The 21638-nt window shown below is 41.8% G+C and overlaps 1 protein-coding gene across 1 annotated transcript in view; it reads right to left on the bottom strand.

The window, feature by feature from the left end:
• Positions 1-5306: 5306 nt before the first annotated feature.
• Positions 5307-21638, bottom strand: part of TMEM192 (transmembrane protein 192) — a 103121-nt gene continuing 86789 nt past the window's right edge. The window contains 3 exon segments of the mRNA XM_075847286.1: positions 5307-5576; positions 8378-8525; positions 13718-13820. Coding sequence (XP_075703401.1) covers positions 5307-5576; positions 8378-8525; positions 13718-13820 — 521 coding nt within the window.

The raw sequence follows: 21638 nt of genomic DNA, 5'->3' as shown, positions 1-21638 counted from the left end.
TTATATGTGGGGACGATGTCCCTTTATATGTGGGCACTATCTATAATGATAACTGTGACACTGTGGGCACTGGCACTTTATATGTGGCACTATGTCACTTTATATGTGGGCACTGTGCTACTATGTGGGCACGATCTATAGTGGGTATTATGTGGGTATTATGTCGACTAGGACATTGCAGCACTATCTACACGGGCATTGTGGTGTTTTCAGGGGGTTGGGACAAAAAAAAAACAGAACAAATGAAATTCATCTTTTTGAAAAAAGAAAAACAGGTGGCAAATTTATGACAAGCGGCGATTAAAAACGGACAGACGGACTGGAAATGGATGAAAATTTAGAGACACTGGTGCAAAACGGCCATGAAAAACTGACAGTTGATCCGTTTTTAATGCCCATTTTTTTTCACTGTCGTGTGAATGTAGCCTAAGGCATTATACACCCGACAGTGAAAAACGGCAGTGTTCAGAACAATGATGTTCTATGGGTTTACTCACGTCCTATTTTTGGCCATTTTCATGGCCAGACGGAACCCGTAAAAGTCAATGGATCCGTTTTTAACGGCTGTCAATACATGTAACAACCGTTAAAAATGGATCTGTGACATGGGGATTGGCAAGAGAACTACTAGTTCCCTTGCTGGCTATCGGCGGCATACTCACCGATGCAGCGCCGTCCTCTTCAGGTGTGGTCTCTCGTCTGCACGGGTTCTGCGAAGGTGACACAATGACGTCATCGCGCCACCTTGGCAGATCCCGTGCAGACGAGAGACCACACGTGAAGAAGACGAGAGACAGCGCTGCATCAGTGAGTATGTAGTGCAGCCGAAAGTTAAATATAGTGTATTGTTGCGCTCACAACAAGGGTAGCATGGCGCTAGTACAGGGGGCATTGTACACAGTGGTCAACTGTAGTGAATTTTCCGGTAATGTCCAGAATTTACAGAAACAGTCCCTGAAAACTCCTACAGGGAGGGTGTGTGTGGCGTCATCTACAGGGGGTCTGTGTGGCATCATCTACATCAGGACTGTATGGCATATACAGGGGGTCTGTGCAGCATCATATACAGGGAGCTGTGTGGCATCATCTACAAGGGGGCTGTGTTGCATCATCTACAGGGGGGCTGTGTTGCATCATCTACAGGGGGGCTGTGTTGCATCATCTACAGGGGGGCTGTGTTGCATCATCTACAGGAGGGCTGAAGCAATTATGACAATGACCTTCCTTTGGGTGTTTTGAGGGGAAAAAAAGCCTGACAAATGAATTTCATCGGTTTTTTTTTTGTTTGTTTTTTTTAACCGCCATGAAAAACTGATGCAAAACGGATGTCAAACAGCCATTGAAAGCGGACAGAAAGACTGCAAATGGATGAAAATTGAGACAAACTGATGCAAAATGGCCATGAAAAACCGACAGTTGATCAGTTTTTAATGGCCATTTTTTTTCACTGTTGTATGAATATAGCCTAACGATTCGTTTTTTCCTTGTAAAAATAGTAAACAAATATATAAATTTGGTATCACCGTAATCGTATTGACCCGTAGAATACAGTTAGCATGTTATTTTTACTGTATGTTAAAAACAAAACCTCCCTAAAATGGAGCAATCGCTGTTTTATTGCCATTCCGCCCCACAAATAATTTTTTTCCAATTTCCCAGTACGTTATATGGTACAATAATAAATTAAAAAAATCTACAACTGATCCCGCAAAAAACAAGGCCTCAAACAGCTGTATTGACAAAAAAAATAAAAAATAAAAGTTATGGCTTTTGGAAGGTGGGAATGAAAAAAAATAAAGTGAAAAACCGAAAAATGGCTGCAGAGAGAAGGGGTTAATTATCCTATAATTCTTAATTTTGGCTCCATGAGACTCTCTCTCATATCTTAATTTTAAACTGGAGTGCTGCCTCTCCTTTCTACTTGTGTAAAATTAAAGTGACACCACCAGATGCCACCCCCACAAATTTGATTTGAATTCATTTTGGGGTCTGGTATTCGATGTGATTCTACATTTCCTACTTATGTAGCGGATAGTGTGTGTGTGGTACCATTGTTTGGGTTATATCCAACCCCTTAGATTTTATTTCTAAATTGGCCCCTTGGAACAGAATTGGCCCCTTGGAACAGCATGTCACATCAAATGGATAGCTAGTGAGCAGAGCCTGAAGGGGTGAAGATCGCACCAGTGCAGACTTCAGCACAGAGGAGAAAAAAGTAAAACTTGTTTTGGCGCAGTGCACCCTCATTTCTCCTCTACAGGGATGTCCTTTAGGGGGAGCAAGCGGGATCCATGCTCTGGGCCGCACACCTGCACCTCCACATCCATGTACATACCCTCCATGCTCTTGAATTAGGTCCTCTTCGGCTCCGCGTGCAGTTCTGGGTTCTGACGCCGTTGAACATCAGAACATTGTATACGCGGTGCAGAGGAATCAAGAGAGAGACTCCAGGAGCTTGGAGGTTAAGTATATGGGTACGGACTGCTGGGACTCTGTATCTAAGCCTATCACATGTGATACGCTCTGCTGGAGCCCTGGATCTAAGCCGATCATGTGTTCACGAAATTAATCAATTAAACGGACAACATGGGGTCTCCCCTCACAAATCCTCAACTAATGCCTTGCCTGGCAACCTGGTGACTGGTTTTCCCTAAAACAAGCTGTCCCCATGCTGTCCAATTTTCTAGAATAAACCAGTAAATAAATAATCACAGTGAATGGTAAAAGGTTTTATGCGGTTTTATTGCGCAACAATATAAGCATGTTTTACTGCACAAATTAGAGTGGTCTTGTATTATTTCTACATAGCTAATGGGTGGGCCCCAAGAATGATTTTCTCTGGTGGGCCCAATGTGCTCCAGTGCGACACGGAGTATGCATGCACATTTTGGCAGCCGAAATGAATGGAAGTCACTTGACAGAGAAATCTCCTATATTTTTAGTTTCCTGGAAGTGAGAGAGTTCACCCCCTCCCGCACAGACCAAGGACGATGCATAGAGTCTTATCTGTGTGTGTATATAGGGTTGCTATGCTACCTTATCTAGGCTTCCAGAAGTACAATAGAGTGGTCATTAACTTGACCACCCTCTAATGATGAGATTTTCCTCATCCTATGCCTTCATATAAAGCAAAGCGGTCAAGTAAGCTAAAGAAAACAGGAAATAGCAGCTTATTGTGTTATTATCACTGCTTTAAAGAGGCTCTGTCACCACATTATAAGTGCCCTATCTCCTACATAAGGAGATGGGCGCTATAATGTAGGTGACAGCAGTGCTTTTTATTTAATAAAGCTATCTGTTTTCACCACTTTATTAGCGATTTTAGATTTATGCTAATGAGTTGCTTAATGCCCAAGTGGGCGTATTTTGACTTTAGACCAAGTGGGCGTTGTACAGGGGAGTGTATGACGCTGACCAATCAGCGTCATGCACTCCTCTCCATTCATTTAGGCAGCGCATAGGGATCCTGCTAGATCCTTAGGTGCTGTCTTATACGAACACATTAACAATACTGAAGTGTTTAGACACGGAATAGACATTCCACGGGATATCTATTCACAATCTCTGCACTTCGTTACTCTGTCTGTGGTAGTTACAGCAGAGGAAGCGTGATCTCGCTGTAAATGACAGGTTACAACAAAATCACGCTTCCTCTGCTGTAACTACCACAGAGTAACGAAGTGCAGAGATTGTTAATAGACATCCCGTGGAATGTCTATTCACTGTCTAAACACTTCAGTATTGTTAATGTGTTAGTATAAGACAGCACATAAGGATCTAGCAGGATCCCTATGCGCTGAGTAAATGAATGGAGAGGAGTGCATGAGGCTGATTGGTCAGCATCATACACTCCCCTGTACAACGCCCACTTGGTCTAAAGTAAAAATACGCCCACTTGGGCATTAAGCAACTCATTAGCATAAATCTAAAATCGCTAATAAAGTGGTAAAAAATAGTTGTTTTTTTAAATAAAAAGCACTGCTGTCACCTACATTATAGCGCCAATCTCCTTATGTAGGAGATACGTCACTTATAATGTGGTGACAGAGCCTCTTTAAGGGAATTTTACACAGGGCGATTATCGGACAGAAGAGCGTGAATATAACGCTCGTTGCCGATAATTGACCTGTGTAAACAGGGGAACGATCAGAAGATGAACGAGCAAACGCTCGATCATCTGCTGGTCATATAGTTTTAAAAAAAGTAAAAGATTATTGTTGTCAGCAGCACATCTCCCTGCCGACATGATAATGTATGGGGACGAGCGATTGGAGTAACGACCGATCGTCCCCATCCATAGCTCCATGTGACAGGAGCAAGCGAGCGCCAATCAACGATGCATCGTTGATCGGCACCCGCTGCTCCGGCTGATTGTCGGCCGTGTAAAAGGGCCTTTAGTGGCCAGTGTGTAAAACTGCAGTACTTAAAACATTTTTTTTGTGTGGATAGTCATTAAAAAAATAATAATAATTATAAGAAAATGTGCATAATACCTGATTTGCTGTAAATGTAAGTTACCAACGTTACATTAAATGGATTCCAATTTTAAAAAAGGTAGATAAATTGTAGCATTAGCGCCACATATGAAGCGCTGTCACAGAGTCTACTTGTATTTAATCTTCAGGAAACACCCAAGTTATTTTTCAGAAATCTTTATTAAACACACATGATTTAGATACATTGTAGGAAAGAAAAACCTGAATATACACATAGTGCAAGAATATATTTCATTAATCCTCAGTTTTTATTTCTAGCACATCATTATAAAATTATTTTGTACACAAAACAAAAACCACTGTGCTACCACTAAAATACATACAAAGCCAATCATAAAAGGGACGTCCCATAAAGTTCAAACATAAAACCTAATGTAAAGGAGTACGTTGGGTTGTTGGTAGCAATGAAGCAGAAGCCAGGTCTTCTAATAAAATGAATACAAGTATATGACTGCTTGCCATGGACAATAGTACCAGTTCTCCTCTGCAATAGCTTTTATATATATAACCAATGAACTGGAGTACAACTCGGAACTTCTGGATAGGCGTGGTGCTGTTTTTTTTAAAGAAAGCAGCTATGTTTTTCTAAGCCTGTACATAAGGTCCTTTGAAATGGACCGATATGGGCCGTGAAAACAAGCGCCGATCGACGATACCGGTCGATCAACGCTTGTTTGCTCCTTTCACAAGCAGCTATGATCGGTAATGTATGGGAATGATCGGTACTACAATCATTCGTCCCCATACATTTCCATCACGTTGACAGCATATCTCCCTGTTTACACAGGGAGATGTGTTGCCAACTAGCGATCATTTTATTGGCCGGATAAACGAGCTGATCAGCCGATGAACAAGCGTTTGATCGTCCATCAATTTACACAGGGCAATTATTAAGAACGAGCGTTCATAAGATTGTTGGTTTGACCGATCATTGGCCTGTGTAAAAGGGTCTCCAATCCGGAAATGGTTCATGAGGTTGAACATCATCAATATTAATGCAATATTTAATAGTTTGTAAGTTAGATATCTCAGCATGTCCTGATTTGTTAAGTGGCTCTTTATATTTGACGGGACATCCCTCTAACAAGACATAAGTGGTAAATAGTAATACCTCAAAATAGAATAAGATACCTGTACACAGGAGTAATTCAGGGGAACTGAAGGAAACGCAGAATGTAAAGTAGTATGAATATCTAGAAGTTTTCTACATTGGTCAGTAATAAAACAATGGGCAGTCTAATATTCCGGCAATATAACTTTATCCAAGCAAATAAATCCAAGCAGTTTTCACAAGATTCATAACTATGGGACTACCCAATCCCACAAGATTTATTCATGTAAACCAGTTAGGTATTTAAAGTACACATAGTAAAAGCAAACATGGCATGGATCTGCATCCTATAGTCATTCATACATGCAGCTTTTCTGCTCTAAATGTTCTCATTCAGACTGGAAGTGTCGTCACACCAATACATAATGACGTACAAGTCTCCAAGTACAGTACGAGCTGGCTCAATCTGCAGTGTAAAGTGCATATTATCTCAAGAACTCATGTGTGTTATCAGAATGCAGTTTAATATGGCCAGTGGCCTACCCAATCCTATAACAAGTCCCACTGTATGTGCTCAAATTCGGAACAATTACCGATTACAAAAAGGAAATATTGCCAGTCCTGCAATTTTTAAAAAGTAAAAGAAGGTAGACATATTTTTGGGGAAAAGAATCTAGCCACAAAGCCTTCTACAATTTTTATTTTGGTAAATGTGGTGTTTGCCTTCTGCACATAGTTCAGAATTTGCATTGCCAATAGTAAAGGTATAAATGAAGATTAAAATAAAATACAGACCATAATAAAACATAAAAAGGTGACATTTCCGTATATCTTACTGTATGTAGGCCACACTATGTTCGTACTTTTGGCCAATCTGGACGCAAATGTCCAGGTTGAGAGTCTAGTCTGTCTGCATTTCTACTATTATAAAAGACATGGCTGTAGTGGTGAGCACACAGACTTAAATTTGTTTTGGTTGGTAGGACAATATTGGTGTTGGCCATACATGCTGCAATATGTTGCAATGGTATCTGGAAGGAGACATGCCACCAAATTCTACAGTGCAATTTTATATTGTGCACGTTTTTTGAGAACAGGGTCAGTCGACCCTAGTTTCCCCTAGTGAGGTGGCCTCTGGCTGCAGATTCCAGGCGGAGACTAGTGGAGAAAGCAGCAGCTTGACCATTTCTGTATCTCTCATAGACCAGAATGGAGAGGGCCCCCTCTACACTAGACTGATCGTAATCTGTAGCCAGAGGCCACCTCACCAGATGAAGCGTGGGTCGGATGACCCTTGTTCTCGGACAGTTGTCCATGGGATGAAAATTAAAATAACCAATGCCTAAAGTATACAATATTTTTTAACAGACTTTAAGCCAGATGGACAGTTCCAGGATCCAAACTTCTCTTTTAGTGTAATAGCAATTAAATATTTTATTTAGGGTTTCTAACGTCCCCTGCGACTAGCACGGAAATCAGTTACAGGTGACTTAATTTAAAAAAAAAAAATAAATCATCATATTGCCAGAAAACTACACATGTTGGAAATTTCTGTTGCTAAAGCTGCATGTAATAGTCTTTAGGGAGTAATAGAAATCACATGCTTCTCTTCAACTTTCATGAAAGATGCATTTGATTTTGAGGTTACTGTGAAACTCACGAGACATCAATACAAAACATCCCAAGAATTAAAGCATCAGAAAGAAAATTGTATGTGCACTGGTTACCTGACTCCTGTGTAAAGATAACTTCTAACTCTGAGTGTAACCATAACATTTGTAAACCACCCATGAAAACATATTTTTGTTTGTTTTTCATTGGAGAACGCTATTTTCATTGGCCGACAGCTATTCCTTCTGACTCCACCATACACATGAATGTGCATTTATTTTTTCAGTGAGGACAGGGGAATAAGCCACTGCCAGACCACTCTAATCCAACATGCCCGATCCTTCTTCCCCTTGGGATATGCCATCGGGAGAGAGTTTAGAGACCCCCGTACACTTTAGATAGTTGGCCAATCCTTCCGAAAGCAATCTCACCGGCGGTTTTGGGCGACATTTATCTAATGTGTATTCAACTAACATGAACCAATTTAACGTACAAATGGACTTCCTGTAAAATACTTGAATAGAAAATATATTCCAAATCACTGTACAAATTTACTCCCATTCATCAATCAATATGAAATCAATTAGAATTTAAAAGGCTGTGTCCACCTTTGCAACCAATGCAGCTCAAATAAAAGATTAAGCAACTGTGCAAATAATCTTGATGAAAAATATTCTACCTTTTCAGGTCTACAGCTCCTATGCAGATGTATGGGTCTCCATGATTACAGGCTATAAGAAAACCATGTATAGACTCATCCAGCAGTCAGTCATACTCCTTTCTATATGCTTACATTCCAAAAGTATGTTCCAAAGAAGAAGGGGAAAAAATGATAGAGTACGACTACAGAATCACACTTTGTTTGCAGTCTGTCACAATAGGGACACATAATTCTGCATAGGAGTTGTATACACAAAACTGTAATTTTTAATGAAAATCATTTACAAAGTTAATGTCTTTTTTTTTTTTTTTTTACTTTAATTGCAATGAAAATAAAAAAGTATATACTGTTGCAAAGGTGGACATACCCTTTAAGTAAATAGCACAATATTTTATACAACTTTTGATAAGGAGAAAGAGGTCACTAAGAATTCCATAGGGTTGATGTTTAGTCCTCAATAGAGAAAGATCAGATGTAATAAGTCTTGAAAGTCAACTTTGATGGTCAATAAAACACTGCATTATAATGAGGAACGGTTAGCATTCATCAGTATCACACTTCGCGCGTTTCAATCGCTGTGCATTGTCGCTACGTCTGCTGTGTGGTCAAAGCCAGAAGCTGTTGACTGAGCACTGCGTTGTGACGCTGTAGATATTCTATCGTGTCACCCTGTTTTTCAATCACATCTTCTAGGCTTGCTCCTTCCCTATAAAAGAAAAAAGTAAACTATTATATAATAGTAGAACAGTAAAAAAGTAATACTATTGACAAAGGACACACTTGTGAATAAACACTATTACAAAACAATGTATCTTTAGAAGGACTACATAAGGAAATAGATCTGAACTACGTACAGATAAGAGGCTAAGAATATTTTTTTTGTTTCCCAATAAAACAAAACAAGGGAAAAAAAATAAAAAATTCCTCCTCTGGGAAACAGAATCTAACATAATTAATTGTCCAATTACTCGAACACGACGAGTAAAGCCAAAGGCACTTGGATTTAAAGTTTTGATAACTGACCACTCCATGCAGAACCAGACAGCCTCCTACAATTTTCATGCTTGTCCACTAACTACTATGCAAAATGTCACGTCCATAGCGGTCATTAGAGTTGCAATCACTATGGAGAGTGCAGCTGGTAAGTGACCTATGGTGTCTGCAGCCCTTATGCTTTGCAAGTAGAAGATATTCAGGTTCCACTTGGAAGGATTGTATGTGGACTGTTTTTAGCTGGTTCATGCATACCAAATGCTTAGGATTCATCCACACCATTTGACCTCTTTTGGAATTCCATGCAGAGCACAAAGCAAGAACACTGAAGGGAAAGTTGCATGGCATTGTGGCCTATATGTTGTGACTTGAAATTTACAGTCAATCTGAGATTTTATCATTCTCCTTTGGTAACGTCTGTGCTGTGATCACCATCACGGCTGTCCATGTTTACAACATACGCAGCATGGCATAGAGCATGGTTTCCTGGGCAACTTTCTAGAATGATCTTAAAATTACAACTAGAATAGATAGGTCAGTATAGATCAGGGGTGGGGAACCGTTTTTCTGCCAAGGGCCATTTGGCTATTTATCACATCATTCATGGGGCATACAAAATTCTCAACTTAAAAATGAGCCTGCTATATTTGGTCAAACATCTAATTAACTCACCCCTAATGTGACGGCTTGGAGAGGTGTGTGATGTTAGCCGGTATTGATGATGTTGCTACTGCTTCGGTCAGTCTGGAGCGCAGTCAACTCTTTGCAATGGCAAGTTTAGAAAAGAACTGCTTGCAGCAGTAAGTTGTCCCGACTTACCTTAAAGGGGTTTTCCCATCAAGGACATTCATGACATTTACTGGATATGTTAAATGTCCGACATGGGTACCACCGCAATCTCTAGAACGGTGGCCCCTAAACCCCATTCTACCGCTCTGTGTTCCGGCTGATTTTCGACCATGAAAATAGTAGTGCATGGTAGTTATGGAAGCAGCGTAGCATGCGAGTTATGCGGTTTCCATACCATTCAGTTCTATGGGACTTACGGAAGCAGCGAGCTACACTGTTTTCTTATTCACGGTCGGAAATCACAAGCTTCAGCCACAAAACAAAAAATGTAGAACAGGTTTAGGGGACCCCGTACTAGAGATGGATCTGGGATCCACACCAATCTGACATATCCTGTGGATAGATCAAATGTCCTTGATGGGAGAACCCCTTTAAGTCATCGGACCTCACTTTAAGACAGGTCCTATGTCTACACTACAGCTAAATTTCAAAATTTTAGGTCAGGAGCAGGAGGAGGGCAGATGAAGCAAAGTATGGTCATTCACCACTAGTGAATGCAGGGGTCTGAGTGAGGAGGTCAGTTGGTGTCAGGTCAGGTTTCTGGACTGATCCACTCCCGGGCAGAGTCAGCTGACCTCACGTCGGGCGACTCAGGTCAGGTGACTGGACTGGTTCCCTCGCGGGCCAGCACGCACTGGCCTCATCTCACCCGGTCACCATACTTGGCAGGGAATGACATGGTGGCAGCGGCGGTCAGAGTGAGGTCTATGCGTGCTGTGACAGGAGTGGACCAGTCCTGTCACCTGACCTCATGTCACTGATGTGAGGTCAGGTGACTCAGGTCAGATGACCGGACTGGTCCACTCTCGGGCCGGCACACTGACAGAACTCAGACCGCTACCACCATACATGGTTCCGTCCGCCCTCCTCGTGATCCTGAAGGTGAGTGAGAAGGGCGGACAAAAAAAAAAAAAAAAAAAAAAAAAAAAAAGTAGCAAATGACACGGCGGAGCATAAAATAAAAAAATAATTAAATTAAATTTGTTACACGGTTCACAGTTTACACTAAATCTAGTAAATTAATTCCATAGTTATTACGGTTATGTGGATACCTATTCGGTGTAGTTTTTTTTAATGTATCGTATTTACAATAAAATTTATTTTATACTAAACAACAATTTGTATTTATGTTTGCATTTTTTTTTTTTAATTAATATTGCATTTCTATTTTTTACTCTCATAAAGGAATGTATGCTTATAATGTATTAGCATACTCCTTTATGCTAATACATGATCTTGTGTGTCACTAAGACACAGGCTGCTGTAAGGGCAACATTAGTGTGCCCTAACAGCAGACTTACTAAACAGGACAGCCCTGGGGTCCTTTCTAAGTCCCCAGGGCTAAATGCAGATGGTTTCCTAAGTCTCCGACCGCATCATCGGGAAACCTGGTGATGCGATTGGAGTCCCCTTTGATCATGCTGCAGTCACGGACCACAGCGATCAAAGGGTTCCGGCCAGGATATGAGGTTCCTGCGATCCGGCCTTACTCAAGAAGCTTCTTTAAAACAGCAGGATCTATTAGTTACCGCTCCTGTTTCGAGAACGAGCCCTCAATATAGTGCTCACTAGCCTTTTCTACAGCAAAGCCAGAATAAGTTGTTGTTGTTGTTGTTGTTTCAGGACCTGCACTGCCCGCTGTCAAGACAGTCGATGGTCATTAGGGGTTAAAGAGGGAGGTCACGAGCAGGAGTTATCCTGAGACCAAAAATTGCTTTGCATTCATATTTTTATGTAAAAAGAAGTCACTTACTAAAATACTTTAATTAAAAATTCGGTACTAAATGGTGCCTTTCAATCTCGGTAAACTGTTCCTGGAAGTACTGGAGATTTTCTAATCTTGATGACGCACTGACACAGCCCCACGTGACTGAGGGCTTGCTTCCTGTCGCTGTGTTATCAATGGCATGACTGCAAGTGGCTGTCACATTGTCCCCGAGCAGAGCATCAGCTAGCGCTTTGCTCTAGACTCCAGCACTGCTCCCGACATTTGGTCAGTGACTAAAGGGGTTTTGTGCCATGTCGGCGCGTCATCAATTAGAAATGGTCCAGGACTTTCGGGAACAGTTCACTGTGATTGAACGGCACCATTTAGTACCAAATTTTGAATTAAAGTATATTAGTAGGTGACTTTTTTACATAAATATATGAATGCAAAGCAATTTTTGGTCCCCGGATAACCCCTTTAATAGCACATATGGACAGGGGTTGGCGTCATGAGACAACCACATTAACCCCTTAGTGAACAATACGCCTTTTCACGTTCGTCACTAAAGGGCCTTGGGGTATGTTCACACGTGGGCGTCCGTAACTGCTGAAATTACGGGGATGTTTCAGCCTGAAAACATCCCCGTAATTTCAGCCGTAACGGCATATGCAGGCGCTTGAACGCCGCGTCCATTACGGACGTAATTGGCGCTGCTATTCATTGGAGTCAATGAATAACGGCTCCAATTACGGCCAAAGAAGTGACAGGTCACTTCTTTGACGCGGGCGTCTATTTACGCGCCATCATTTGACAGCAGCGCGTAAATTACGCCTCGTGTGAACAGACAAACGTCTGCCCATTGCTTTCAATGGGCAGATGTTTGTCAACGCTATTGAGGCGCTATTTTCGGACGTAATTTGGGACAAAAACGCCCGAATTACGTCCGTAATTATTGCGTGTGAACATACCCTTAGGCTAGGCTGACGCCTTTTCACGTGAGCCTAGTCCAAATCATGCACGGGTCTCCTGATGACAGCTGAGCTGAGCTTACTTCGATCGCGGCCGTTTAACACGTTAAATGCCGCCAATAGCGACCGCGGCATTTAACTTGTTTACAGAGGGAGTGAGCTCCCTCTGTCACTCATCGGTGGCCCGCAAATGCAATCGCGGGACTCCGATGGGCTGTCATGGCAGCCGGGGGCTTGATAGAAGCCCCCAGGTCTGCCCTGGACATATGCCCATTAGGACGCGCCGGAGGCACGTCCTAATAGATTGCCTGTCAGAATTACACGGACAGTCAATAATGCTCTGATATACGAAGTATACCAAAGCATTATAGCAGCGATCTGAAGATCGCACAGTAAAGTCCCCTAGTGGGACTAATGAAATAAATAATAAATGTGAAATAAAGATTATTAATAAAAATGACAGTAAAAAATTTAAATTTATTTAGCAAAAGTGTAAAAAAAAGAAATAAAAGTACACATATATGGTATCGCCACAACCGTAATGACTCCATTAATAAAGTTAATATGTAATTTAAACTGAAAGGTGAACACCGTAAAAAAAATTGCAATTTTTTTCCATTGCCCCCCAAAAAAGCCATAATAAAAATGAATCAATAAGTCCCATGCACCCCAAAACAGTACCAATCAAAACTACGTCTCGTCCCGCAGAAAACAAGCCCAAAAAAATCACTACATTGATGGAAAAATAAAAAAGTTACGGCTCTTGGAAAGCGACGATGCAAAAACAAATCATTTTTGTTCAAAAGTGTTTTTATTGTGCAAAAGTCGTAAAACATAAAAAAAAACTCTACATATGTGGTATCGCCGTAATCGTACCGACCCATAGAATAAAGGTAACATGTTATTTACGCCGCACAGTGAACGGCGTCAATTTAAAAACGCATAGAACAATGGTGGAATTTCAAGTTTTTTTTATAATCCCCCCAAAAAAAGTTACAAAAAATTATATGTACCCTAAAAGTTGTGCTATTAAAAAGTACAACTAATCCCGCAAAAAACAAGTCCTCATACAGCTATGTAGACGAAAAAAGAAAAAAAAAAGTTATAGCTCTTTGAATGCGACTATAGAAAAACAAATAAAATAGCTTGGTCATTAGGGCCTAAAATGGGCTGGTCACTAAGGGGTTAAGGATCTCCCCACTTGGATGAACCAGATCGTATTGTGTTTATTATGGAGATCAATTATTCCTGTAACAGTGAGGTAGTCCGGTCATAATTCATCTGGCCAGACTATCTACAGTGAATGACAAATGCATTCTGAAGGTCTGTGTGGACACATTGACAAGCAGCATTAAAGTCAGATAATATAACAGAAGTTACCTGAATCCAATTCCTGGGTTGATGTGACTTTGAAATGCATGTATCTGCTCTTCTTCAATGATGTCTGGTCTAGGCATACTTCTATTAAACTTGTATATTTGAACTGAAAAGCAAGGTAATAAAGTTATTTCATGCAACGTTGCCTCATCATCATGACCAGATCAAAAAACACAAAAGGAAAAATTAATGAAGTGATTATACTGTAAGTTTTCATATACTTTAAATGCATTCAGGGCCAGATGTACTGTAGAAGCACATGCCTAGAGACGGCCCCGAAGGGAGGGAGCCTGGTAGAGGGAAAACGTAGGTTTGAAATCACATATGAATAAATTCCATTTACATAGAAGTTCACCAGGTTAAATTTGGAGGACAGCTGCAGTGTTAAGGGCCTTTTTATGGTGTAAAAAAAAAAAAAATAACAAAATAGACCAAACGTTTGAAAATCATTATTGCATTGTAAACATGAGCAGCGATTGCACAAATCAGAGAAATGGTTACTCGAAAACGTATCAGTTGTCGGCGTTCTATTCACTTGTGTAAACAGGCATCTATCAGATGTTACATCCAGAGAAAAAAAACTCATGCAACAGACTGTTTTTCACGTCAGATTATTGTCCATGTGGTTTTTATAGACCGGCTGTTCAAAAAAGCAGGAGGCGGCCCATTACGTCCCTTTTGTCACCGTTTGACAACACCCAAGGGAGGTTAGGCTCTTCTTCCTCTGTACCATTTGCTTTGGACCAGCTTCTTTCCAACTTCTCACGATGCATTTTTGCAGAAGAAATCAAAGTAAGTGTCCAGCCTTGAGAGTACCAAAACTCTGGCCTATGTTGCACCAGAGTTATGAGTGAAGAATTAATAAAACTAACCATTATGTGACACCTGTAGATGGTTCAGTTGCTCCAGCAGTGTCTCCTGGTGTTTCAAGACTCTGTAAAGCACTGGTGTGGAAGAGACTTTCCAGTTTCACTTTCTGTTAAAAACGGATCGCACACTGATGGCTTCCGTATTCAAGCAATTGGGTTTTTTTTTTTTTTTTACTCAAACTTGAATGGGCTACTTTCCTTCAGAAAAACTGTTCAGAATAGGACATGCACAAAGTTTCTCGGACTGGACACACAAATCTGTTAAAAAAAACCAACAACAAAAACCCTGCATGTGTGAATAACCCCATTGACTTGTATGGGTCTGTTTCTGGTCCTGAAGGCTCACAATAGCCTGGTCCTGACACCGTTAAGCCATTTTTAGCCTGTGTTCGTTAAATTTCACCCCCTGAAGAAGCGGTGTTAGCGAAACGTGCGTTGGGGCGTGGTCTCTAGTTGTGGATTACCTGATTACATCTACTCACATGGGTAAGGCTCGGTGCATGGTCTGCTGATTTGGGTTTATACTCTTTAGCCATTTGGTTGGAAGTGTATTTTTCACTATCTATCAGACCAGATGGGTTTGGCTTTTATGCCAAGTTACACCCCCTTGATCTGTGAGCTACACAATGGCTATACAGTTTTTTCTACCTATGTCATTTCTACCTATGTTCTGTTTAATGATGAACTTCTTCATTAACACTACCGGATAGCCTGTCGCTCACTTTTGGTGTATTTGATACATACATGTATTATGCAATGCGCTGTTTTATGGCAGTAATGCCATTGTGTGGAGTGGTCCTCATACAGACCTTTTTTAGATCCTCAAAATTGTTTTATACATTTCCCTTTGTTATATTGTACCCAATAAAATTGATATTTTTCTATTTTTGATTATATATAGTGTTTGGACTTGTCTGGTGACGGGATTCTTTGCAACTTTTTTGTGTGCACAATGCAGGTCTCTCTTTTTCATTTTTGTACACCATTTTTGCTTTTTTAGACTTCTAGAGTAAAAATGTTCACTTTCTAGCTCATTAAAAGGGAAAATAAACATTCAAAAAAACTCGACATGTCATGCTGCCATGTCCGAGGTTAATTGTTCGGGGTACGAGCACCGAGACCCCCACCAATATCTAAAACAAAGCAGCAGAAATGCTCAGCCGCTTCATTTTTGATTGGCTTTTTCCGGAAAGCCGATTTATCGGAGTATGGGCTCAGACTTTCTAGTGAGCCCGAACACAGATACGCTTCTGCCGCTTCTTTTGAGCGATTGGTGGGGGTCTCAGTGCTTAGACCCCCACCAATCAAAACTTCTGACGTGTCACTATGACATGTCTAAACGTTTGACAAACTTCTGTTACCCTTTAATATTAACATAGTTTTAACCTCAAATAGACTTTGATATCTATCCTGTATTCTATACGCATCGCTAATTGAGCACTATGTATGCGAAACCAGAGGACAGAAGCGGGGAAAAATGTTTGTCTTCTCTCCAGGGACCCAAACATTCAGCTGCCCGATCGCTTAGGCAGTAACCTAAAGCCTGCACTGTAGCTATACCATGGGGCTGGCTTTAAGAACCTGAACCGCACACCGTATATATACACGGAAAAAACAAAAAGCATAAAACTGAAAATTAGTCTGGTCCTGAAAGGGTTAAGCAAAAAAAATAAACCAGCGATTCCACAGTCTGCAATATATTTAAGAGCAGGTCGACAGTGTGGCCTACAAGGACAATATTTATTGAAATGCACGGTCAACAAGCGTACCTATAAGCAGGGATGGCGTCAGCAACCGGCAAACCCGGGCAAGTGCATATATGGACATTGATGTAAGGAGAGGATTCCCAGGCAGAGCGCTAGCGGCTCTGCTCCGGGACTCAGTCTCTGGGAAAGCCCCCGACACCGCTGAACATGGACAGCGATGCCAGGACCAGAGCAGTGTCCCAGCCTGGCCGCGCTGGTACCACCAGTTGGGTTGAATGCTGGAGCCTCTCTCCAGCATTCACTGTGCCGTGAGCAGATCGGCACAGGAAAGCGCGATGTAGTGACATCACTACCTATCACCTGTCTGCGACGAGTCACTCACAGGACAGTGCAGAGGAGAAGGATCCTCCCCACGTCGGTAGGCAAGTAATTATGTTCTTTTTTTCTATTAGGTACATATGGGGGCATTATACTGGGTATGGGAGGGGGGTCCTATTGTAGCTGCTGAGGGGGCATTATACTGTATGGGACAGCTGTGGGGAGCATTATACTGTATGTGGCAGCTATGGAGGGAATTATACTGTATGGGGCATTATACTGTTTGGGGCAGCTATGGGAGGCATACTGTATGGTGCAGCTATGGGAGGCATTATACTGTATGGTTCAGGTATGGGGCATTATACTGCATGGTTCAGGTATGGGGGGCATTATACTGTATGGTTCAGGTATGGGGGGCATTATACGGTGTGGGAGCAGCATTATACTTTGGTGGTCAGTTATGGGGGCATTATACTGTGTGGAGGCAGCTATGGGGCATTATACTGTGTGGAGGCAGCTATGGGGGGCATTATACTGTGTGGAGGCAGCTATGGGGCATTATAATGTGTGGAGGCAGCTATGGGGGGCATTATACTGTGGTGGCATTCATGCGGTCTGCTGGGTAAGGCAGCTGGGCATAGGCGTGCACAGGGGTCTGGTGGTGTTGGGTAGGGGGGCCTAAGCTGAATTCTTGCACCGGGGCCCATGATCCTATAGCTATGCCACTCCCAGGCAGAATGCGAATAGTGCTCTGCCCGGGACTATGGATCCGGGGTTGACCCTGACAACACTGTCCATATATAGACCGTGACGTCAGGAGCTATGTGCCACTACCTGAGAGGAGGGTGCTGTGTGGCACTATCTACAGAGGGTACTAAATTTATTGGGGTACAAACTGCGGGCCTAACTTTCTCGGCTACTGAATGCATTATACAATAACCGGATCAGTGTTGCTTGCAGTTCCGCTAAAGATTTTAAAAAAAATAAATAAATAAAAAATAAATCAGAGGAACTGTGCCCTCTCCTGATGTGTCTGTTTTCGTAAATAATTGTATCTCCCATGAAACAATTCTGGGTCATCTTTTCACGGTAACCTATGGTGTCATTTCTCTGCCATTACTCCTAGAAATGTATGAATAAAATTGACAACTGGGTGTTACCAGTTAAGGGTGTGTCCCTACACAGATGGACACTGGCCATTCAGCACCGACCGTCAGATTGTGTAGGGACACACCCCTTTGAGGAGAGCAACAGTAACACCCAGTTGTCATTTTATTCAGAAATATCTAGGAGGAACAGATGAATCGCACAACACAAAGTTCTAAAGAAGGATGCTCCAGAAATGTTATTTCATGGAGAATACAAGTATTTACTTTATTAGACTCGTCAGGAGAGGTGACAGGTCCTCTTTAAGACCACTGTCTGAGATGGGGAATTTCCTAAATGTACAGCGGACTTTTCCCCCTTTTCTGTTTTACTGACCGTCTCAAATACCTCAGCTTTTCAGCTCAAATAAAAATAAAATAAAAAAGTCTGGTTGCTAGGGACACACGGAACAACAAGTCTTGCCAATAGAGTCGGCAGACAGTGTGTCCTCACAATTAATCGGTCTTCTGTGCCCCCAATTGAGCGGAGTAATCAAAGGGGCAAGAAACAGGATATAGAGAACTTATAGTTTCGCTCCTGTCCAACTACTGTATTAAATAATCCGTAAGGGCTCGTCTACAGGCTACGGAATTGCCGAGTTTTTTCCAGCCAGAAAAAAATGCAGTAGAACACGGTAGCACCATAGTGGATGAGATTTAAACAAATCTCATCCATATGCTGCGTAAAAATTCCTAGCAGAAATTGACCTGCGGTGCATATTTTTTGGACCGCAGCATGTTTATTCCTGTAGTGGAAAGTGGCCAAAATTGCTGCGTTTTTCAGGAGAGGTCACATCCACTACTATTGTGAAAAACGCAGCAAAATACACATCATATTCTGCCATAAAAACCGCAGGAAATGGTGTGTTTTGCCGCAGTGCAAGGTCTGCGTTTTTCAACGGAAGCGCTGCAGACATTTTCTGCAGAAATTCTGTTGTATGTGGACAAGCCCTTAGAGTGCATTAGATTGCAAAGTTTTTTTTACTAAAACTTCACATATCTAGACAGAAAATAAGCTTAAAAAAAAATAAATATATGTATTTTTTACACTTTGTATTTAGTATACCAAAATTTATTTCACAATTATGGAGTAGACCACGAGGACTGCTCAACCCCTGTTGGTAGAAGCCGATGTGAAAATGTGTTCCAATAGCGTTCTGAGAGTGACAATAAGCCTATTTAGGCTACATTCACACGACAGTGAAAAATGGCCGTGTGCCGGCCATTTTTTTGTAATTTTTTTAAAGTATGTCACATGGTCATTTTCAGAACAATGTGGGTTCTATGGCTGTACTCACAGCCGCTTTTACAGCCCACTGAATACTGGCCATCAAAAAAAAAAAATAGGACATAACTGCCAAAAATAGGGTTTCACGGGCTGACGGCCCCCATAGAACTCAATGGATCAGTTTTTAATAGACGTTTTTCAGGAATCAATCCTTGTGACAGCCATTAAAAACGGATTGTGGCCCTCACATGAGGACTCCCTGGGCAAAGCGCTACTTTAAGCGCTGAGCCCGGGGAAGCCCTTGACGTATATATGGACAGTGATTTCAGGGCTTTCAACTTTGCAAGCTCTCTGGCGGGGGACTCCCGTCTTGGGAAAGTCCTTGATGTCTCTGTCCATATATGGACAGTAACGTTAGACGCTTTGAGATATGGGAATCCCCAACCAAAGCGTTGCAGACTCTCTGGCCGCAGATTCCAGCATAACTAAGCCCCTAAAATTACTGTCTATATATGGACAGTGATGTCAAGGGCTCCTGCTGGAGCGGAATCCCCGTCCAGAACGTCGGCAACTCTCTGGCTGGGTATTCCGCTCCTAGAGGGCGACCCAATGGCTTTATCTACACGGGTGGGGTGTGGTACAATCTAGAGGGGACACACTGGCGCCATCTACATAGGTACAGTGTGTGGCACTATGTGGACACTATCTACAGTGGGAACTGTGGCCCTATTTTGTTTTCAGGGGGTTGGTACAAAAAAAAAAAAAACAACCCCTGACAAACAAAATACATCAGTTTTTTGTAACTGCCATAAAAAACGGATCGCAAACCGCCACTAAAAATGAACAGACTGACTTGAAATGGATGAAATTTGGAGGCACACTGATGCAAAACAGCCATGAAAAAATTAAATCAGTTCTTAACCCCATCCCGACATCCACCGTAAACATAGTGTGTGTATGTGTGTTATGAAGCGGGCTCATGTGCTGAGCCCGTTCCATAGGATCTTACAACCGACACTTCAGTGTAACGAGCGGGATCCTGCTAATTTAACATGTTAAATTACTGAAGTCAATAGCGATCGTGGCATTTAAATGGCTGGAAACAGGGGGCGGCCCCTGTAACACTGCAATGGCCCCTCCGCAACACGATCTCAGGGTGCTGTTGATTGGAATGGCAGCCTGAAAAAGGCCCCCAGGTCCGCCATCTTTGTACTCCTATGAAGCCTAAGGCTGGGCTTCGTAGGAGTGTGTCAGTATCACGATATACCTCAATACATTAGTATTGCCGTAAATCATGAAAGCGATCCGGTTCAAGTGCCCTAGAGAGACAAGTAAAAAAAAAAGACACACACACACACACACTTCCCATTTTTCCTCAAGCAAAATGTAAAAAAAACAAAGAACATAACTGGTATCGACACTTCCTTAACGCCGAAGGACGGATATATCCGTCCTCAGCAGCTGCTAGTTCGCGCAGGAGGACTGATATATCCGTCCTGTGATGGCACGGGTACTGAGACTGTACCCACGCGATCAGCGGCAGGAGCACGGCTGTTATACACAGCCTGGCTCCTGCTGCAACTGCCGGAATCGAAGCGCGCTCCGATTCCGGCAGTTTAACCCATTAAATGCCGCTGTCAATAGTGACAGCGGCATCTAATGTGTTTGACAGAGGGAGGGAGCTCCCTCTGTCACCGGATCGGCGCCCCCGCAAACAAATCGCGGGTCACCGTCGGGTTTCCATGACAGCCGGGGGTCTAACAACCCAGGTCTGTCTTCCGCAACTGCCTGTTAGGCGATGCCGGAGGCATGACCTAACAGATTGCCTGTCAGTTTTACACTGACAGGCAATAATGCTTTGGTATACTAAGTATACCAAAGCATTATATATGCGATCGGCACATCGCATAGTGAAGTCCCCTGGTGGGACTTAAAAAAAAAAAATGTCAATCAGTTAAATAAAGTTTGTTAAAAAAAAATAAAAAATAATTACAGTCAAAATCAAATAAAACTACTTTTTTTGCCCAAAAAGTGGTTTTATTCACTAAAAGTGTCAAAACAAATCACACATACACATATATGGTATCCCCGCGATCGTAACAACTTGACCAATAAAATGAACACATTAATTAAACCGCCGGATGAACGGCGGCCAAAAAAAACAACAGCAAAATTCTCTTTTCTCCCATTCCCCCCATAAAAAAATAAAATAAAAGTTAATCTATAAGTCCTATGTACCCCAAAATAGTACTAATGAAAACTACACCTTGGCCCGCAAAAATCAAGCCCACGTACGGCCACATCGACGGAAAAATAAAAAAATGACGGCTCTTGGAACGCGGCGATGGAAAAACAAGTAATTTTTTTCTAAAAGGCTTTTTATTGTGCAAACGTAGGAAAACATAAAACCTTTACATATTTGGTATCCCCGTAATCGTGCCGACCCATAGAATAAAGTTAACATGTTATTTACGCTGCATAGTACACGGCGTAAATTTATAACACGAAAATTAATGCTGGAATAGCTGCTTTTTTTTCAATTCTCTCCTAAAATAAAGTTAATAAAAGTTAATCAATAAATTGTAAGCATCTAAAAATGGTGCAATTACAAAATACAACTCGTCCCGCAAAAAACAAGCCCTTATACGGCTATGTCGA

Source organism: Rhinoderma darwinii, chromosome 1 (assembly GCF_050947455.1).
Source record: "Rhinoderma darwinii isolate aRhiDar2 chromosome 1, aRhiDar2.hap1, whole genome shotgun sequence".
Lineage (NCBI taxonomy): Eukaryota > Metazoa > Chordata > Amphibia > Anura > Rhinodermatidae > Rhinoderma > Rhinoderma darwinii.
This window is presented reverse-complemented; position numbering and strand designations above follow the sequence as displayed.